This window comes from Typopeltis vanoorti, chromosome 22 (genome assembly GCF_054136105.1).
Source record: "Typopeltis vanoorti isolate ZY-2024b chromosome 22, IOZ_Tvanoo_1.0, whole genome shotgun sequence".
NCBI lineage: Eukaryota > Metazoa > Arthropoda > Arachnida > Uropygi > Thelyphonidae > Typopeltis > Typopeltis vanoorti.
In genome coordinates, this window is record NC_143570.1 from 8,061,584 (window position 1) to 8,084,945 (window position 23,362).

The 23,362-nt window shown below is 35.8% G+C and overlaps 1 protein-coding gene across 3 annotated transcripts in view; it reads right to left on the reverse strand.

Annotated features, from left to right (window-relative positions):
• The window catches only part of LOC150094140 (uncharacterized), a 285,741-nt gene that overhangs the window by 168,710 nt on the left and 93,669 nt on the right, over positions 1 to 23,362 (reverse strand). For all 3 annotated transcript variants that reach the window (XM_090411829.1, XM_090411832.1, XM_090411830.1), the window contains one exon: positions 7,932 to 8,058. In XM_090411829.1, the coding sequence (XP_090267955.1) occupies positions 7,932 to 8,058 (127 nt within the window). The remainder of the gene's footprint in view (positions 1 to 7,931; positions 8,059 to 23,362) is intronic.

The window sequence follows — 23,362 nt, forward strand, 5'->3', positions numbered from 1 at the left end:
AGACATCAAGCTCAGGGATCGCATTAACTTGGATTTTATTTTCCCGAGTTGAGTTCGATTTATGTTTGATAATATACATAAGTGTAATATAAAATTTATATTCATTGAAGAAAGTCAAATTGAAAACAGTTTTGCCTTTTTTATTTAAAGTACCTGTTTATATTATACTTTTTCAGAACTTGGTTGACTATTATGCTGGGGGGGGGGGGGCATCAAAATCTTTGAGACGTTGAGGTGGGGCATGATCCAAAAAACGTTGGGAAACACTGATTTAATCGATTGTGACTAGCTGTTTCTCTACTAGTTATTCCTCAACAACTCTGAAGTTCAATTACTGTGATAATGGACTATATCGCCAATGTACAAGAATACTATTGGGACACTCGCGTGTTTATTATTGTCTCAGCTCATTTCCATACTTGCATATGACATGTATTGATATTTTCTTAAAAAATGAAAATTCCCCGATGCAATAAACACTGAAACAAGTTTTTCAAATATAACATAGCATGTGCTGAAAACAACTAGTTGTGTAACCTATTAAAAGAACGGACGCAAGCAGTTCAACTCCCCTATCAACAAGAAGGGGCAAGATAAACGAGACACTGCTTTTCACTTAATGCGGTAAGAGGGTTGGTGAAGAGACAGCAAGTTCAATCAATAAAGATTAAAAGCCGTTGGTATCCCAACCACTGCCAGAACCCGACATGGCCTGCAGATAATTTCCCCTCTCTCTCTCTCCCACACCTACTACATTGCTATCTGCACAGTCACTTAGAATAGTAAGGTGTATATCAACGTTTTACAGCGGAATGGCGCTATACTTAAGAGTCATAAACTTTGGCATAACAGCTAACACTTCCCTGCAATCTCGGCAATTTCTACTGCAAACAACAGATGGCGCAATGTAGAGAATAGATTCTTTACGTTCAAAATATCCAAAGAACAAACAACGTATTATGTAAACAGGGTATGCGCGATAGAGTGTACAGAATGAACACAAGAATTATAATAATGATTTGACGCAGCTGAAATACTGGAATACAAAAAATGAAAGAATGTCCAATTAAATTTATCACGGACAAGAATAAATTTCTCTTTAATCTACTAAATCGATAGATGGAGTATTTTAATGAACTACTTCGGGAGATAGCGATAATCAGAATACAAACAGGAATGATGAAATATCCCAGGAGTTTCTGGAAGATCCAAGAAGAAATAAGAATTAAACAGATGGGTATAGAAAATGAAAATAAGAAAAAGCAACTAGTCTTAACAGTACTATCCCAAAGATACTGCAATATACTGGGCTTCCAAAAAAATAATAATAATATTTTTTATTCAAGCAAATAACTAAGAAGTAAAAAAATGAAGATGTGTTTTTGATACGTTATAAGAGGTTTTCGACAGAAGATCAGTTAGCCGGTTTCATACGGAGGTGGAAGGGTTTTTGATCTAAAACAGGAAAAAAAAAAAAAAACTAACTGCGAATAACACATGCGATTGGCAGACAATACACTGCTACCATAGCCTTAGTTGTATCCGCTGTAATTCTAAAGAACAGCAAGTAAGAAATATGACACTCTTTATAGCCTTTCTTCCTTTTAGCAGGAAGAAAGAAAGAAAGAAAGAAAAACAGAGAGAGAGAGAGAGAGAGAGAGAGACTGCCACTATAAGATACCATACAAGACCAGCTAACTCGTATTTCATTAAAAAGCTTTAGATAATGTCCCTTGAGTCCCAAGAAGAATTAGAACCAAGATTTGCCCAAAGAGCATCATCATCACGCATTTCACATCCTTTATTGACGACAGTATACTTCCATGTTTCATTGTAATGAAAACATAAAATAATATTAATCTATTCTGCTGCCATGGAAAAGTAGAAATATATCTTGACACTCTTGGTAAATCATCAAATAAACAAATAATTGTATTATATGGACAAAAATAAGAAACCAAAGCAACACTGCAAACAAATATTATTAGATGTACAACTATTTTTATATTTGAAAAATGTCTTCGAAAACGAAATATGTACATGGAAGTATTACATATTTGAAACAGAATAATTGAAATGTAATATAAATATAGCAATAATTATCGTTAGGTAGGATGAATTCATTTCTGTGATGAAACCAGACCCTGCTTATCGGAAGCTTGAAACAAAGTTCCGTGTTTCGTCTCTAAAGCAAGATATCCAAACAAGCAAAACGAATTATCTAACCCATAGCCTACAAATGAGTCCACAAATAAGCAAAACGTCGAAATATTAAATGGAAGTATACTGCTCTACATTGAAAAAATAATTTCCTTAGAGGTCTGAGAGACCTGTGTTCGGTTTATGAGGTATTGATTTCACTGGAAGTCTGATGATGTTGGTGTGGATTCTGCAGCCATAACGTCTGCATTTCATGGTCCCTGAACGGAAGAAAGTAGTCTCACAACACGTACTAGAACATCCCAAAAGTGGATGGAGATTCGGTGAATTCCCTGACCATTTAGGATGAGTGGTGTCTTATAAACAAGTGATGTGAACCTGGGATCAGTTAATTAGAGCATAGACCGGATGACATGGCACATTATTTTCCCTGTAGACACTGTCATGCTGTGCGTGTTCCCTGATGACAGAGTCTACAGAGATGAAGCTGACAATCCACTAGTAAAGAGTAGAAGGGAGACCATAGGATGGCAGTTTAGTGAGAAGACTGTGATGCCTGCCAGACTGGGTCAAGTCTTTGAAATATCAAGAACGACCACGCGAGTTTCTTCAAACTCTTCCATGACTTTGGTCCGAAAGAGGTTAAGATTGGCTAGAAGATTCTGTTGAGCAAGAGTGGTTGAATCCATATTGATGATCACTAATCAACTGGTCGATATTCAAATAGTGAAGCAGTTGATCGTTAATAACTTTTTCCATCATTTTCGAAAGTAGTGACGCGAGAACAATGGGGATTGCTCTCAAGATTGGCTCATCTCTCTTTTTTAGAAGCAAGACAGCTTATTCCATGCTGTTTGGATAGATGGCCCATGAATATGACAGCTCGTAAAAGCAGTACAGGATGGGTGTTAATTCTGGAACATAAACTTTTAGTACACCTGGAGTGATGCCATCTGGGCCAGGAGACATTAGTAGCAAGGCTATTAAGTATTTTTCTGATGTCCTTTTGGTGAAGGATCAGAGGAGACATACTGTGGGTATTTCGTGGAAGTAGGTGATTTGCTTTCATATCTAAATAACTGGAAGAAAAAAATGAGGCCAAGAGGTATCTGCCTTATTCTTGGGATATGTTACCATTATACAGGCAGACTCGTGGAAGAGTAAAAGTTGTGCCTTCGCTGGAGAACGTTATTGCAATGGAGACCATAACTTGGATCATAAACCCGGAGATCTCAGTTGCCATGAGAGCTAACATCAGTGGTGTAATTTGGAGAAGCACTGGTTAAGAAAAGGCCCAAGGTATTAGGAACATGGTGAAGATTATCTGATATTGTGGTAGGAGAATTATTTGTGTTAGAGATAACCGATAGCAAAAAGTTCAGTTCTGTGTAGTTAGAGAATAGGAACCAGATTGAATTATGGACGTTGAAATCTTCCAGGAAAACTATGGAACTGTTTAGGCAAGGAAATATTGAGCGAAAACAGATCGTATAAAGGAGATTCCATATCTGATAACCTTTGGGATGGGATATTCAACCTAGCAAAAAAAAGTACGTGTTACGAACGGTATCACGCGTGATGTATTGTGGTAAGATAAAGTGAGCTGTAGTCGTAGAGAATGCCAGATGAAGTAATATTATGAATAGCCGACTGGGTTTTTGATATTTGTAAATGGTGGTGGTGGTGAGCGTCGAAAATATGCGTATGACCAGTATGCATCGCCTTAATAGCCTCTTAAATTGTTTACGTACAGTGGACTTCGAAACTGTTTACGAATTTTTGATATTTTTGTTGCTTCGCGAGAACCAAGATGTCTATGAAAAATGTACGTCATTCAATAAACTCTAAAAGCCGTACTTTTTATTCAAAGCCGCTAGCATAAAAAAGTTACATCTCGGTTTATGAAACTTCATCCAGCTATGCTGTGAACATCTTTTGTTTTGCCTAATTTATCCACTAAAATGGACTGAGAAACTAAAAATGAAATGACCAAAGTTTAAAAGAGATCTTAAATGCAATATTCCACGAATTCCATCCAGGCAGTGCGAAATTATAACTATTATATCGAATTATTTAGGAAGGGGGAAAAATAATTAATATTAAACCACGTGGATAGTGTACCTTAAAAACACTATCCCTGTCGTGTTGTCAATGGCCAAGTAACTTGGCTTCTAGAAACCTGATACACGGTTAATTCTATCTGCATTGTCTGTTATGGCTGTAATTTGCATGTATTCTGACTAGTTTGCCTGCTTTGAGGGATGCCCGAACACTCAAACATGGGTCTTTCCAACCATAGAGCTTTGTACATACCGACTAAGTTACAGAAGGCCTCCTAAACAGTATATTTTATTAAATTGCAGTGATCAAGAGCGGAGTTATTGTTATATATAACTTCGAAATGTTTTGCCCTTCAAAATAGTCTTAATACATTTTTGTAAGCATTTCTAAGTCCAGGAGAAATTCTAACGGCTGCTTATGCATTTTGCCAAAATGCAGCGTAACATTTAAACCAATATTTATATTTTATTTCAGCCAAAGACATCAATCTCTTCACTTAATCGGATCAGTACCCTAAAACGTAAAGTTTAATTGAAATTAATTATTATTATACAGAATTAAAGGATACCTTTAAAAAGGATTATTAGGAAATTTTCAATTTTAAAATGAATCTAAACTGTTGTGCTTTGAAATTAGTTTTCACCTTCTTTTAAAAAAACTTTTCATAAAAAATGGGCTTCACTTTGTAAGATCTGATTAAGCTGTTTTTTCGAAAGCAGTTCATTCTCGATTGCAAGAGATATTGAAATACTGACGATATTTTAGCAGACGATAACGAAATCGTATGTGTAACTAATTAGCCAACGCATTACTTCCGGTAAGCGCTAACGGATGGGAAAAGTAATATTAAAGACAAAACTTCTATGTTTATAAAAGTAGTTAGTCGTTTTTCATTTAATGAATAATTTCTTGAATTAATTAAAATTTGTTCTCAAGAATCAATTGCCATTGGAAAAACAATGTACTTCGAATTAACAAAAACAAATACTGTAACTAGTCTTAAAAATGCAACCAGTTAAGTTGTGTTTAAAAAGAAAAGAAAAAGAAAAAAAAGCCGATACTGTTCAATTCTGGAGGAAGTAAATTCTTACCAGAGCTGTATTTTAACTTTTAAGGTGTGAGTTCTGTATTCGCAATGAAAGGCTCATATAAGTAATTCATTTAATTTAAAGGATGTGATATTTCTTGTACAGATTTTATTATTTAAAGTAAGTATATAAAGAAAAATTTATAGACATTTAATATTACTATTGTATTTAATCAAATTTGCAGCAAGTATGGAATATGCAGTTGAGAACGTGATTAGAAAAATCGCACAACCTAGTCCCGGTCCACCAAAAAAATAAAATAAATAAATAAAATAATAATAATAAATAAATAAATAAAATAAAAATCCGATATCAAAAGATTTCGAGCATATAATCAAACTGAAAGTGAACTTTATTTATTCAACCTAAGAGAGCTTTACGTCTACAAAATACTAACATTTCCTTATTTAAATAAATACCACAAAGACGTCGACATCTGTTTTTTCTTTCTTTCTTTTTTTTTTTTAATTTTATAAAAGTGATAGCCAAATATCTGTGTTCTCAGATGATTTTCACTGCTTGATGTGCTTTTGGAAGCCTGAAAGCGGCTTGATGTGCTACAGTATTATCTAACTTTACCTTATATATATTTATATATATATATCAAAAAAAAAAAAAATCAGCTAACGCCTTTTTATTCCCCGTATACGGGGAGTAGGCGAGGCCATTTAGCACTATTTAACTTTTGGAGACTGAGTGGGCAGTTCAATCTCCACTGGTACCAATCAGAGATAGATGGCCCAAGGCTATCACTAATTAAGCGGTACTCAGTGAAGAGAGACGGCTCAAATGTGCCGCCATCTCGTGGTCCCTAACCCTAACACAATATATTTAATGTCTGAAATAATGTGGGTTCTACGGTCGATTTTCTTGAGTTTACAGGACGAAAAACCCGCTTTCCCCGTGCCAGAGATCGACTAACTCGGGAACCGGTCGAAAAAAGGCTTAGAAAAATTTCCTCTAGTCGGGACTAGACTCGAAACCAAGTCTTCCTTCGTGCGGCCAAGCGCGGTGGTTGGCAAACGCCACATCCACAAGTTATATATATATATATATATATATATATATATATAACTTTTGTTATTTACTGTACTTTATTTTAAAAAATAATAATTAATAAGGATAATAAATTTACAATTTAATTTGTATTGATATTATTATTATTATTATTATTAAGTGATATTAATTCCGGATGGCATCCTTTGATGTACGCTGAATTACCAGATTGTATTGTTTATACTGTATTACTTCACAGTTTTCAAAACATGCAAGAAAAATGATAAAATGAATTTTTGCATTAAAAATGAAAAAAAAAAAAAAACAAGATTCTCATTTGTAAAAAAATTGCGTATCCCCAAGAATCCGCGTACCACTTTAACAAACATTGTATTATAGGTTTCCAATAGAAAAATATTGACTTGGGAAGTGATTTACGACAACTGAAAACCCCATAATATCTAAGACTACATTAAAATCGGTTTTCTGTATAAAAAGATCGCTATTTGTAGATAATAAAATTGAACGTTTTATACAGAACTGCAAGGAAAAAAACATTAAAAAAACTGATTTCATTTGTTAATATAACATATACAAGCAGTCAATTCAAAATTTTTATTTTTACTTCGAAGAATAGCTCTGGGAGACGGGGGAAGGATTGTTTGCTTTTGTCAACCAATTTAGAGAATCTCATAATTAAATCACAGAAGTGAGAAGGAGGTACAGTACAGAAGTGGAAGGATCTGGTAAATGTGCCTTTTGGTAACAGGGGATATCTGCATAACGATGCTATGCGATATAACAGTCAAAGCGTTTCGTAAAGAAACATCAAGTTTTCTTAAATTAAAAAAATAATTTTTTAAAAAAATAAAAAAATTGTTGCTTACCAAGTGAATCCAAATAAAATATCTGAAATTCAACAATTTCAGATATTCCAGGAAATAAATAAATAAATAAATTATATATATATATATATATATATATTAAAGACATTGACATTGTAACCGGAAGTAAGAAATCGAAGTCCCGGGGGGAGAGGGGGAGTGTAATTGTTTAAGAATGATCTTTTAATGGTAATAATATGACATTAACGATAAAAGTACACCCTTAATGGAATTTGTATATTTACATTCCCATTAACTATCTAATGACAATTATATCTAATATCCTTATAAATAAAATAATAATAACGTATATCAGTACAGTGAAACATGTTATGCTTTCCGTATGATAACAGCAAACTGCAAGTTTTTAAACCTATTTGTTGTAACATAGTGATCTAAGATATTCCTGTTGTTTTAAACGATATAAATAAATATTCCTATTATTTAAATATGAAATACAAAATAATTAACACTAAATAAAGCTTTGAAAATAATACAACAAAGCTTCATACATTTCTATAAAGCAATTACATAACAAATAAATATATAATCTATTGTAAATAAGACAGAGTAAATATAAATGGCGATTATTATTCATATATTCCCACACCTACACACCGATTTTGCGTTTTATTTCTATAATCAGCTTCCGACACTCTGACAGCATTTTAACCAATGACAAGCAAGAGTTAAATAACACAATGAAAATACGTAGAGACAAGCAAGAATATTAAGTACTTACCCTTGAGCCGGGTGAGAGAAGGAGGGAAAGCGAGGATCCCAGACATAGCGGCCCTCATGTGTCCTCTGGTCCACAGGCAGGGGAACATTCACTGCGGCGAAGGCACTGGAGAATTGGAGGGGCAGGCCTGAAAGGTCACACGAGAAGGTTTCAGGCATGTGGTTGACGACAAGTGTGATGTGTCCCGGCACTGACCATTATGTCCGGCAGGTCACGTCACTCTGCTACTACCACTACCTCTGCGGCCCGTTTCCCGTTTCGTTGGCTGGAGAGAGTGGAACTGAAGAGGAGGGCGCTGCGGGGAGCCAGGGGCTAGGCTCGCTGGAATAGACACATAATGCATGGGTTTGACAGATGCCAGAAAGCGTACGGCAGACCATGAGAACCATGCCTCTTAGGCCGCCCGTATACGGTCGAGCCCCTGTGGAATGCCGCGCACCCCGCTAGTCGAGAGGCCGGGGCCTGGTTTGTTGCACGAGCGGGACAAGTGTAATTAAGTTTTCACAGCCAGGGCTCGCTCAATAGGATGGTTTCCCCGACAATGAGTGGCGAGGGACTGTCAGCCGGAGATAGATGACTTCCAGCCCTGCGGCCAACCAAACCTGCTCTCCTGTTTGCAGCGTCGACCCTAGCGCCGCCAGTAAAGCCCTTTCAAGGGCACCATAAAGCGGGCTACACACCTACTACATGTCCAGTACTGACCCTCCCTGCAGTGACAAGGTCAGAATAGCCGTTTCGGTTGCCAATGGGCAATGTTTTCTTCTTTTTTGGCAGGACATGACCCCTAATGACAAGCTTTAATCCGTCTAATAGACGTACAACTTTTGGCAATAAACGCGAATAAACCGTTTCTCACTTCGGTGACCAAACGCTTCATGGGGTCGTTAATTCGAAGAAATTACGGCAGTAGCAGCAGTGGTAGTAGCAGGCGTGTTTATACTCAGTTGACATTTGTATTTACTCAAAACGATATAGAAAAAGCACCGATAATAGCAATTATAAACAAGATTACTTAATTAAATGGAAAAGATGTTAATATATATAAATATATACACACATTCAAATTCTTTTGTTTTTCCCTGAATTCATGCGGATGGGCGGAAGCCACATAAGGTTTTTTTTTTTTTTTTTTTTTTTTTTTTTTTTTTTGTCCGGAAGTGGTGACTTCCTGAAAGCGAAGTCTCAGGTGGGCAAAACATTCTTCACTTATCACGACATCGCGAATAACCGCTGGAGACGTGCAAATTTTATTTAAAACATTGAAATGTAAAGCATCTGAGTGTTGAATTGAATTACAGTAGAAAGTAAACGATCTGATATATAAATAGAATATCACCTTTCTACAACTTCCGATTTAATTGTGGTTTTCACTTTTGACTTTTTTTTTTTGTAGGCATTTCTATAACTACTTTAAGCAATGAATATTCATAAATAAAACATGATTAAAGCTTGTTAGAAAGTAATTTTAAAGAAATTACTTTATAAATAAAACTAAAATGTTTCATTATCCACAATAAGCTGTCAATGGACCAAGTAGCCATCTTATATTTCAAGGCATGAGGGAATGTGCCTGCAGCAATTAACGAACGTTATTGGTGACCTAAATAAAATTGCTGTTGATTAGGAAAACTGGATACGAGAGGTCAGCTAAGACAGTTATTGATTTTTATAAGAAAAGGCACTACTTTTGAAAAGAAAAAAATATCAATTCCTTAGCTTATGAAATGACTTATGAACCTCTGGGCAAAAGTTCTCAGAAAACTGTTGAAAATGTGAAAATGTTTTCTCTCTCTTCGTTACGTTTAGGTTTCTAATTTGATGTCTTTCAATATCAAAAGTGATATTGTACATTTCAGTGTTCAGAAAATCTTTGTCATTTGTTATTCACTGAAGAAGCCTACGTATTTGGACGAAGTTCAAGTTTCGTTTCAACAGAGGTAAAAATTATTTCAAAGCAATCTGTAGGTACCATCCATCAGACTGTGATAAAACATTACAAAATTTCATTTTATTTATTTTATTTGTTATTTTCCATTATTTATTTTATTTTTTATGGCATAGAAGAGAATAGGGAGGAATTTAAATAGCAGATATTTCTATGAAGTGATTAATGTCAATGTGTAAACGCAGAATTTGCATTTTTTTTTTTTTTTTTGCTTGTTGGAAAAACCTTCTTTTTTCAAAAGTTAGAAAAATGGAAAAAAAATTTTTTCGCTGTAACGTTTTTATGATATGGAAACACGAAAGCTTGTTCGTTTTAATATCATGGATTCGTTGCTTGCATCGGTAGCTTAATTGGTAAAAATCGAACAATGGGGCATACAAGTTTTAATTCATCTTAAGACATGGATGTTTGGAAAAATCTTTTCTGGGTGAAGTATTATGCTCTTTCAATTGGTGTCTTAAAAATATTATTGCATAGCAATTCTGAACAAAAGTGACAATTTTCAAAATGAATAAATGAAATGAACGATTTGTTTGAACCACAATCCATTCGCTCGAGATTATTTCAGCAAACCGAAGTGCAAAAATATTAAATAGTCCCGTACAGGATTTATGTAATTATTATCATCATCATCATCATCAGTAGCAGTAGTAACAGTGCTTTGAAATTTGGTAATTATATTGATCCTGTCCTTTGAGCAAGAATGCCGGTTGATCTTTGTAAATAAGATTATTTTTAATTTTAATATAATAATAATCAGTGGAAATCCTGATGTGGAACAGTTTTTATGCCCCTTGCCCTCCAATAAATGAGATGGTAGCGGTGTTTCATTGAGAAATGAGTGTCGGTTTACTTTTTATATATTAACAGTGTGTTTTAAATCACAGCTGCATTCCATTAGCATCATCTCTTTAACAGTTCACATGAGGAGCAAAGTCTACCTCTTTACAAATGAATATACGAAAGATATTCAGACGTCATCAACTTTTATCTGTAAATTTTTTATAGAGTTATTTTCCCAGTCACGTGTTGTTTTTCTTTCTTTCTTAGAACATTCAAGACATTGATATCAATTCCAGAAACCTTCCATTGCCAGTAACAAATTTACGTTTTCTCAAGGCCGCAAATTGGATAGTTTGACCCAAGTGATAAAAGGCCAGATTTGGCTCTGACACCACAACAACATGGTTCGTGTGTGTGTGTGTGTGTGTGTGTGTGTGTGTGTGTGTGTGTGTGTGTGTGTGTGTGTGTGTGTGTGTGTGTGTGTGTGTGTGTGTTGCGGGAGAAAGGAAGAAGATAAAAATATGAATCAGAATTTTTATAGAATGTGGAAAATACAGCAGTATGAGATACAGCAAACACTAAACAGAATTAGGCGAAAGAACAGAACTGCGGATTTTATAAAGTAACAAATTATTTTTAAAAAAATGAGTAAATTATTTCTGCTAATAATGGTTTCGACTAATTTTGTAATGTGAAAATTAGAATTATGGCTCGCGATTCTGGAGACTGAAATGGATATCTTGTTTCCATGGAAATCTTTTCGGGATATTCCCACTTTTATATTCAAATTTTCCATTCAATATAATTTTTAATATAAAAAAATTTCAAAAAATTAATTTTTGAATGTAATCATTCTCGAACTGAGATGTTCTGAATTATTTATTATGATTTTAGAATTTATATATTATTAAATACGCGTTTGTTGGACCAATGTTAAGAAATTCCCTTTTTTAACCAGAACAAAGAGCTTCGCCCCGTTACTTCTTCAACCTGGTATGACTTAAATGCTGAACCTTTTTTGCCCATCAATTCTCTGTTTCTTCTTCAGTCATATCAACCATCAGTTTATGTTTTCGTGTATTTGCTCGTAGTTGATCCGATTGCTTTGACGCTCTCGATTTAAAAACGGTGTTGACAGCACATGATTTAAGCAATTTCTTAAGGCTAACGTACGTCATTACTGGCCAATGGTTAATCAATGAATAAACAATTTCTTATTCTTGCACTGAACAAGAGAGTGGAACTAACCCCATAACCTTAGTAAACTCATGAGGAAAGACTATGTCTCAAGGGAAGTGAAGCTGGTGCTTGGGAAGTGAAGCTGATGCTTCTTTCGGCTAATTATAGAAAGAAACAAGCGAATTTGAGTCTTGAAAAGATTGGCCCTATCCTACCTTTGACAGGAATTATCGATCATAGTTGAAAATTCCTGATTCTAGTATTGCAGTCGTCTTACTTCCATCCGTCCGAATATTTATTCATAATTGGCAGAAGGCTATCGCTAATTAATTATCACATTATTGTTAACCCTCGCTTATTGTACTGTGAAACGCAGTGCGATTAAGAATTCTACTACATCATGCAAAAAAAGTTACTACACAAAAAAGGGGGGAACTTCAAAAAAAAAAAAAAGGGGGACTTCATTGTTAGTCATATCGGATTCTCGCTACTTGATGGAATCTCTCTGCAGCAATCTGGGATTGTTCCAAGTCGGATTTTATCCATAAATATACAGTATATCAACCATCAGAAACACACACATTGAATTGTCATTATAACTGTAAATTTAGAAAGTGCTACGCTCCTGATTCAAGATACAATGCAGACAAAAGCCGCAGGTGTGGCCTCCAACCTAAACCTACTTTTGCGTGCAAACATCAGCGGACGTACAAAATGTAAGATTGCATGCAGATCTATAGCTAATCTGCCTTCGATGTAGCCAGACATTATTAAATGTGACACCGGCTTTTTTTTTATATCGGAATATCCAGGAATAACTATCCATTATTTAGTTAAGTTACCAGGCCATTGATCATCAGATGACAGCTAAGCTAGCTAATCCAATCCTTGTTCGTAATAAGGTAGAATACATCGGTTAATGCTCTCGTGCAAGGGACTCGCCTTTACGATTTTTTTTTTTTTTTTTTTTGTTGTCATAATGAGATCATTTAACCTCGACAGTTGCATAGCGACCACGTTAGCCTGGTTCGCTGTGTTATAAAATTGTTATCTTGTTATCGCTACCGTTTTGTCACATGACAACTCTACCGTTTAAAATTAACTGAAACTTTAGTTTACAAAAGTTAACACCCCCCCCCCTTTCCTTTGTTCTCGCTACTGTTGTAAACATCACCTTTCGCCATCATTGTTAGTCACGTGATACCTCGGCGACCACCTCTATTCCTAGCGGGGAATAAAAAAAAAAAAATAAAAAAAAACGAAAAAAAAAAAAAAACAGAGAGAAAGGAACCTATTATTGTCGGCCGGAAAGTCATGCAAGTTGCACCATAATTAGAGGTCTGGCAAGCGTACGTGTGGGCTCGAGGGCCGATCATGAGTAGCCTCATTTTGCGGTGGGGTGTAACAGAGTTGTTAGGGCACGTCTGCCACCCCGAGGAGAAGGAAGAAATGGGAAGTTTCAGCTAGTTGTCTCCAGGAGTGTATGCTCTCATTATGTGAATCAATTAAGCTTAATGTGTGTGTTTTGGCCAGGATAACTGCAATCTCCGGGCCAAAGCTACACAATAGGTTTATTATAGTAAACTTTCACGAAGGAAGCTCTCTAATCTTGCATTGTTTAAGTTTACCTTAGATTTTGGACTAATAATGCAGGTGTGTGTAGGTATACATTCGTACAATAAGAATAATGTAGTTATTAACAAAACTAACCGCTTCCAGCTACATGCGCTAAACGTTTTACAGCTTCTGTGACGTCAGCTATGCGAAACTAATTCATAGGTCTCCAGTTTGCGTTTTTTTCAATAATAATTTACAAATTAAAAAAAAAATGAATTAAAATATATGAAACTACATATTTTTCGATTCTCTCTTGATAATGTCTTAATGTTTGCAGAGAATAAGTTCTAAAATTAATGTGTTTAACTTTATAATTTAAAGTATATCAGCTCATGTGTTACGAGAATGTGCAAGAGAATTAGCACGTCCTCCAACCTGGCTGTTTAATTTAAGCCTCGGTTCTGGTAAAGTACCAATAGAGTGGAAAGAGGGGAAAATAATTCCACTGCACAAGGGAGGCTCCATGACTGAGGTTGCAAATTATAGACCAATCAATATATCTGGAGCAGTCGATAAGGTTTTGGAGAAATTGGTAAAAATTAGAATTCAGGACTGGGTGGACAGCAATATGATACTTTATAAGGGGCAACATGGTTTTGTGAAATGTAGGTCTTGCCTCAGTAACTTGCTTACTTTCTATAATAAAGTAACAGTGGAGTTGGATAAAGGAAATCCTTACTTAGTGATACTGCCGGACTTTGCAAAAGGCATTTGACAGGATTCCACACGGAACTCTGTTGCATAAATTAGAGCAAATAGGTATGGATCCAAAGCTGGTGATTTGGATTAGAGGGTGGCTGGTGGATAGATATCAAAGAGTAGTTTACGGAGGAGCTGAGTCCAGGAGAAGGCAAGTGACCAGGATGTAGCTCAAAGCTCAGTGCTTGGTCCTCTATTGTTTAATTTGTACATGAATGATATTGGGAATACTTTGAAAGGAAATATCCACTTGTTTGCTGATGATGCAAAATTAGGAAGAGCAATAGTCAATTCAGATGATGTAGATATCTTGTAAGATGACTTAAATAGGCTGACGGCATGGACTAAGGTAAATGGCTGTCAGTTTAATGTGGCTAAGTGTAAGGTAATGCACTTCGGGAGGATGAGATCACATGCTGTTTACTATACTAACGGAACCGAACTGCAAGAAGTTGACGAGGCAAGGGACTTGGGAGTTATTGTGGACAGAGAACTTAAGTTTAAAAGCATATTGCAAAGATTGCCAAAACATCACATCAAATTACATGGTTGTTGAAGAACACACTGACAAGCAGGGATAAGGAAGTTATTGTTTCACTTTATAAGGCATTAATAAGACCTCATTTGGACTATTGTGACCAGATCTGGTCACCTGGATTTCTTGGTGATGAAAAAATGGTGGATGGGATTCAGAGGCGCGTTACAAAGATTGTTGCAGGTCTGTGGGCTCCAAAAACTAGCTGATAGACGTAGGAGAGGAGATATGATAAAGGCATATAAATTATTAAAGGGATTTTATAGGATTGATACTGATGACATTTTTAAGACCAGCGCAGAAAGGGAGAGAACGAGGGGCCATCCCTGGAGACTATGTAAGAGTGTGGTTAACAAGGGTGTTAGGACTATATTTTTTACTTGGAGGGTTGTGAAGGGGTGGAATGCGTTGCCAGAGGTGGTTGTGAATGAATTTAAGGAGAAGTATGACAGGTATTGTGTAAATAATGGTTAGTGTGCCAATGTGGGGTCTCCCGCGATGAGTCTTTTGACTCCATGGAGACACCGTTATAATAATAATAATAATAATAATAATAATAATAATAAAAGTACAGTAAGTCCTCGACTTACGCGGTTAATTCGTTCCGAAGGTTTCCACGCAAGTTGAAAATCACCGTAAGTCGAATTGCGATGATATGCAATGCATTTTTGACATATTTGTTCAGTTTCAAGAATAATTAAAGGTACAACAGACTGTGTTTATGAAAAGAAAGCTTTGAGAAAATGAACGATATTCCATCCAGTACATAAATATAAACGATATGCAAGAAAACTAATACAAGCAGCGTTACATATTATAAAAATGTAATACTGTCTGTACCGTCCGTACTCCTACAGCTCTTTTTAAGTCGTAAATTAGTTTATAACTTTGTAGCATCTTGAGCTTTTTCTTGTATAAGCATAAGGGCATTTGTTGTTGCATATCTTCAATCAAAATCGCCAATAATTTTTCCATTTCTGCTATTAATATTCCCTTTCTTGGAAGCGATCATGGATTGCACTGGCTGAACTTTCCCTGTGATACACAATGCGAACTATCTTTTATAATAGTCCTAACAGACTACTCATTCGTATCGTAAGCATGCGCAATGTCTACGAAATCGTTACCTTTTTCATGTCGTTTAATATATATATATATATATATATTTTTTTTTTTTTTACTCTCCATATTTATAATGCACCTCGTGTTATCATGGTGAATACATGTATTTATTCTCATCACTTTTAAATAGGTTTCTCAGACATATTTGGGATTTATATTTTGTTTACAATACGAGCATATCAAGGTTCTATCCAGACAACTTCCAATAGTCAGAAACAAACAAAACGAACAAAACTTAAACATATGTGTGTATATATATATATATATATATATATATATATATATAAATGTTTAAGTTTCTAAAATTTTCCAGTAATTATTATTATTATTATTATTATTATTATTATTATTATTATTATTACGGGAGACTCCAAGGAGTCCTTAGACCCATCGAAGGAGGCCCTAAACATCATTTCCATCACAACTATTCGACATTCACACAGTATCCATCATACTTTGCCTTGAACTCATTCACTGTCATAGCACCCACAACAGACTCTGGCAGCTTATTCTACCCATTTACCACTCTAAAAGTAAAAAAACCAGCTCTAACATCCTTATTAACCACACTCTTGCTCAGCTTCCATGGATGTCTCCTAGTCCTCCCACCACCAGTCCTATTCTCAAAAATATCCTCTGAATTAATCCTATAGAAACCCTTGAGCAATTTGAATGTCTCAATCATATCTCCCCTTTACTGCCTATCAACTAATTTCTGCAACCCACAAATCTTCAACCTGTTCTCATATGGTTCATTCCATAGACTTGCTATCATCTTGGTCACTCGCCTCTGGATCCTCTCCACCTCCTCCCCATCAAGAAGAAACCTAGGTGACCAAATTCTCGACCCATCTCGACTACTGGGCACAGTAGTCGAGATGGGTCTTATCAAGGCTCGATACAGAGGAACAATAACTTGCTTATCTCTGCTCGTCAAAGTATTCGTCAGCATCCAAATGATTTGATAAGCTGATTTAGCCACTTTTGCGATGTGCCCCATAAACTTCAACTCCCTATCCACCAACACTCCCAAGTCCCTGGCCTCATCAATCTCCTGGAATGCAGTTCCACCAATGTGATATACTGCTGCTAATCTTTTCACTCCAAAATGCATAACCTTAAACTTTGCCATATTAAATTGACATCCATTCTGCTTACCCCAGTCCTCCAATCTATCCAAATTATCCCGCAAAAATTTGACATCATGTGCATTCATTATTACTCTACCCAACTTAGCATCATCAGCGAACAAATGAACCGCTCCTCTCAGATCCTTCCCTATATCGTTAATGAACAAATTAAACAGTAGTGGTCCAAGAACAGAACCTTGCTTCACACTACTAGGTACAGGCCGTGTTTTGGACTCTACTTTTGAGTAAACTAGTCTCTGGTATCTTTCCATCAACCACCCTTCTATCCATCTCACCAACCCTATATCCATTCCCATATGTTGCAGTTTACGGATTAGAATTCCATGTGGTATCGTGTCAAAGGCCTTATTTAGTCCAGCAGTATCATTGTAAACCCATTACCCTTATCCAGTTCAGCCGTCACTGTGTTATAAAACCTGAGCAAATTACTGAGGTATGATCTACCCTTCACAAAACCATGCTGTCCCCCATACGGTGTCACATTTTCATCAATCCATTCCTGTATTTTTATCTTGACTACTTTCTCCAAAACCTTGACAACGACTCCTGATATGCTGATCGGTTGGTAATTTGCAACCGTAGTCTTGGAACCTCCTTTATGCAGTGGAAATATTTTCCCCTCTTTCCACCCCCTCGGGACTAGCCCAGACCCGAGACTCAAATTAAACAAAATGGTCAAGAGCACTGACAATTCTTTAGTCGCTTCACGTAAGACCCGAGCTGGTATACCATCTAATCCCACAGATGTATTCACATTAAGGTTTTGTAATATACTATTCACCTCCACTTCATTCACCAGAATTCCCCTATAAACTAATGGTTCCCTCATTTTTTCAATGTCACCACCTGAGTGATATACTCTTGCAAAGTGTTCACTCAGTAATTCCACTATATCGACTGATTCTGTGACCTCCCTACCATCGGCATTCTTTAAAATCCGTATTCTCGCCCAATAAAAGGCGAACATATAGGCTCTGAGCATAGTTTGTGTCTTTTAACACTTTTATTGCCAAGCTGAAAATTGGAATTTCGTGTGGTGGCCAAATTTTTTTTTATTTTTTTATTTAGTTAGCGATGTCCACGCGATAACGCGTGATCGGCCGTTTGGTGAGAACTCGCATCGCGTGATCGCGCGATATCGTTCATTGCCAAGCTGAAAATTGGAATTTCGTGTGGTGACCAAATTTTTTTTATTTTTTTTATTTAGTTAGCGACGTCCACGCGATAACGCGTGGACGGTCGTTTGGTGAGAAGTCGCATCGCGCGATATCGCGTGATTGGCAATGAACGTGTTAAGTAGCGCAAACTAAAGCAACTCCAATGCCGAAAGTTATATTCTTATAAACTTACACGTATTTTCGAAACTTTTAGGTGGAAACTTATATTTAGCTATAAAATATGAATGGATCAATAATATCCTAAATTTTAATATCATGAAATGATTTTGAAATGGAGGATATTAATGAAATGCGCTAAATTGAAGCCTTTCGATTGGTTATCTTATTATGTTCGCAAAGTAGCGGTTGGCAGATGGCGTTGCTAGTAATTCAAAGTAACGCAACTGCGTATCTATGACTCGGTGTAAGTCGAGGACTTACTGTATATATGAAAATATTGATAACAATGGTAAGGGACATAAAATCCTCAGAGAATGTAGTGAAGGGACGAAAACTAGCAAACTCACAAATGGATCCATTAACAGCAACACAAAATGCAAAGGAGAGAGAAAGAAGAAAAAAAAAAAGAAAACTTTGTATAATATTACAAATCCTCTCTCCAATTTAAAAGCATTCTTTGAAGAATATTCAATGTAGAAATGTCCATCATAACAGTAGATATGACTTCTAGATGGAATTTCAGAAGAGCATTTGGAGATCCACGTTGTGGATCTTCAAATGCTCCACGTGGTCCAAAGTTCATTTTTTCTATTTTTATTAATTTTTAAAATTTTCTGTATTATTTATTCATTTTTTACCTGGTTCGGAAATCCTGTTCTAGAGACCCAAACATGAAACTTTTTCAAGCTGCTTCAGGTCTCCAATAAGCGAGGGAGTGGTCTGTCTTCTACCGAGCAATGAAAACTAACCAGTCAGCCGACAAAACCTAATAAGTATTATTTCTCATTTTCCCCTACTGATATTCCTCGATCATATCGACCAAAACTCGGTAAATCCACCGCTGCTGACGAGTCAGTACCTTTCAATAAAGCTATCAATATCGAAAACATGATAAGGATTTAATGGTGCGCAACACAATAATTCCTGAAGATCCCTGAAGAATCAAGTAATCAATCCATGAAGATACCCAGCAATCTCTGAAGAATCAATAATATCCTCTTCAAAGCGCCTTCTGGAAATTTGCGCTTCATTTGGTTGTGCGTACGAACGCAACATTTTTTTCATATTTTTGGCAGCGTGATACTTGTCGAGTAGTGAGGACTGTGGCCTTGAAGCAGAAAATGATGTAAGAATCAATGCTTATTTATTGAACATAACAAACCTAACCAGTACCACAACATGAAAAATTATCGTTTCCCGATGATGCCAAAAGTATGGAAAACTGAACTGCTATGTCTCAGCAGCTCAAAAACCCAGGCCATCGAGAATGCCTAGAAGTCGCTACGAATAAGACACTACAGTACGTCAGCATGCAGAACCTATCATTTATAAATCTAGTGAGTCTGTTTGACTGCCTTTTTCGGAATTTAAGAATGCAATAATTAATCGTAATTTACACATAAACATAAACTACAGTATTAAAATGAACTCTCTCTCTCTCTCTCTCTTTCTCTCTCTCTCTCTCTCTCTCTTTAAAATCTATTATTCTTCTGTATCAATAGTTGGCTATTGGTAAATATTTTATTCAACTGGTGGCTTGGTTTTAAAAAATTCTTAACAAAACCAACTTGAATATCATTTTAAATAGATATTCAAATAAAAAAATAAATGTAGGTTGATCTGTGATGATTATTAATATTCGTATACTAATAATCACGAAGAAATTTTGAAACAAAAAATGTATCGGAAAATTTCATTTCGTGTGATTTTTACAGATTTGTTACACTCCATGGAAACCTATTGTGAATCAGCTTCGAAATAAATTGTGAAATTTATTTATTATAGCAAATAAGAACAACTTTCAATCAATAATAAAACACCTTCATGCTTAAAAAAAATTCTTCTAAATTTAGGACAGTTTCTATTAAACCAGTGTCAGTTCGACAAAATTTGTTTAAAATAAAGTGGCAGAGAAGCTTTAGAAGTGACACATCACTCTCTGCAGAGAAAGCAATATGCATCGCTAAAGCTTACGTCACAATAAAGGAAGTGCTTTTATTCTCGCCGATAAGAAACGATGAGTTGCAACTTAGAATTGGACCACAAAATTTTTTCGTGATCATTCCAACATAGAAGTGTTTCGCCAGTTCCTTTGTGTTGAGATGATAATTTACTCACAAAAACTGCCATATAGTTTTAAAATAAAAAAAAATAAAAAAATCGGTTACGGAATGTTCAGCATAACAAACGAAATGCCTGTTTTACCAGAAGTGTGGTAAAAATACCTGCAGATCCTATCAACATCTAATTGACTCGAAAGGGCAGAGTCTACGCTCAATCATCAAGGACTTTAATCAAACGCAATTATATATGAGTGATCATCCGTTAATGGAAAAATAATCAGCGTTAAATTTATGATGTAGCAGCCAACCATTTATTGGAAGTTGTTGGCAGCGGACAGCCGTCTCAATCGTTTTTATGATGGGTGATTATTTTCCGATTAACACTTTGCAAAGGACACCAATTAATAAGTAGTCGTGAATCCTAATCTAAAATTCCCGCTAAAGCACCAATGAAAACGTCATCAAACTCGATCATCAAATTCCTCTTAAAATATACTATACTCAGAATTATTTCATTTATTTTGCTTTGTGGATAATAAGAAAACAATTTCAATAGTTATACCCTTGCTAATCTCTTAAATACTAATCAAAATCCATCACTTAAAAACCTTCAATTATTTTCACTAAGTGTGGAAGCCTAAAGGTGCAATTTTGAAATTTTCGTTATCCTTTTTATTATTCTACTCGAGACCTGCCTTTCAAGAAGCAAGACTCCTCCTTTTTTTTTCTTGCATACCTTCCAACACATAATATGTGTTAAAACATATTATGTTTAGGATGCAAAGGATCTGTGACACCTGGATCATTTTAGGGATGGAAATGACGATGAAATGTCGAAAAGGTGAGAGATTTGAAAAGCTAGATTTACGTAGGATTCATTTCATGCAGGGAACAATTTTTCTGACTCCTCTCTCTCTCTCCCTCTCTCTTTCTTTCTCACACACCTAAAAAGATTCGTGACTTCAATTTGAAGAGGTAACACTAATGCTTTTGGGAAAGTGCAAGATCTGACGATAAAAGAGAATGTCGACGTATATTCTACTTAATGTATTTCGAATATAATCAAATATATGTATAATAATCAGCAGCACACAATCAACAGTTGTAAGGAAATTACATATAACTGCGATATCAAAATCAGCGCAATGTACTTGATAAGCTGAATTGTTGATGCATACAAACTGATATACATGTATAGCAAGATCATGCTAATAATGTTGGCTTGAATGCCGAATGAGTAGCATCTCTACTCTTGAACTAATAGGCTGTGGGTACGAATCTCAATGCCATACATGGATGTTTTCGAATGCTTTTAGGTGGCAGCAAATTTCAATGTTCGTTGTGAAACCATCATCCTGCTTATCGGAGTCCTGGAAAAATTCTATGTTTGGTCTCTAGAGCATGGTACTGTGACTAGGCTCAGACTAGGATTTGAGCCCAGCCACAGTACATTAATTTAACTTTTCGTAGGAAAGATTGACATTAAAAATAAATAAAAAAAAAGTGAATACTGGATGAGTCAAACATTATGATCACTTAGCCTATTTCCAGCCAACCAGATTACACTGCTGGCAGAAAACGTTTATTTGGATCAAAGGTGAAAGGCGATCACTCAACACACAAGCAACTGTTGCTTGTGTGTTGCGTGTTGCAACACGCTACTAAGTAGTCGTAATGTTTTGGCTCATCAGTGTATTCGAGTTGCACGCGCACACACTCGCTAACATGGAATAGGGGAAAGTCCTTAAGTCAAATGTTATAACTAATATTCGAGATAACCTGTGCTGTTATTGACTGATAATTCTTTCCTATTCATATTAGTCTAGTAAGCGTTTAACAATCTACTATGTATGTTACGTGATCCTTCCGTTAATGGGGTATTATTTGTTATATTCAATTGTCCAATGTCCCATTTTCTTCTGGACAGCGCTGATGGATCAAAAAGTTAGAGAAACTCTCATTCCTGTAACCTTTTTATTAAATCCTGAAGAGAAATAAATTTATACATGGGAGTCCAAAAAAAGGTGAAAAAAAAAAAAAAGAACAGGTTTCTATATCCTGTTCGTGAAAGTAAAGTTGACGTTAAAAAACTGACACAATCATTCTTGTTTTCTTACTTTTTATCATACAATAAGACAGTGAATCGGTTATATTCTAGCGATCATAATTTGTTAGGCATGTTACAACACGACAGATACATCTAACACAGAGAAAAGAAAGGCAATCCACAGTTTAAAGGAAACAGAATTTTTTAAGTTTTTCTTTACGTACACTATCCTAGTACATGGGAATACGTGCAGATATAAACAAACTTCTTTTAGACAGAAATTAATACTGTATTGTCTTGCCTCTTGAATTGTTGATCCAATAATGGTTGATATGCTACTCCATCTTCCCTGTTCCATGAAGGTAAAAAGGAACCAGATATAAGGACCAGTATAAAATTTCTACTATTATCCAGAACATCAATGTACAACCTGGCAGTAATCATTCTACGCTTTACGACCAATGGACTTAAGCATACCACGAGAAGCAATCGCACATCATCACACTTCTACTTCCGGACTTCGTCACTGGGACAACAAACTAAAAAAGATTCTCTACGCATTTTCCAGCCAAGCGCGTCAAACTAGAAAGATTGCGTGGCGTGACTCAGCGCTCCACAGGACCAATTTTCATTGCTCCACGGCTCAGGTTTCAACGTGCTTTGGCTCATGTTAATGGACAATGGCTATTTGTTATCGTTAACAAAGGCTTGTGGACTGCTACTCTTCCGTGAAAATTCCAGTTCTTTCTGTGTCGTGGAAACATGGAATTGATAATGGCTGTTTGCGTTTCTGAACACAGATTTTCTAGGGTTTAACAACGAAATGAGATATCATCCTTCTCCAGGAGTGTCGGCGCCTGTCGGTCAGTATATGAGCCTACCTGGTCGTTTCTTGGGAATTGCGTGTCATTTGTGGACGTGTTTTTATCACGTTGTTGGAAAGGAATGAAAGT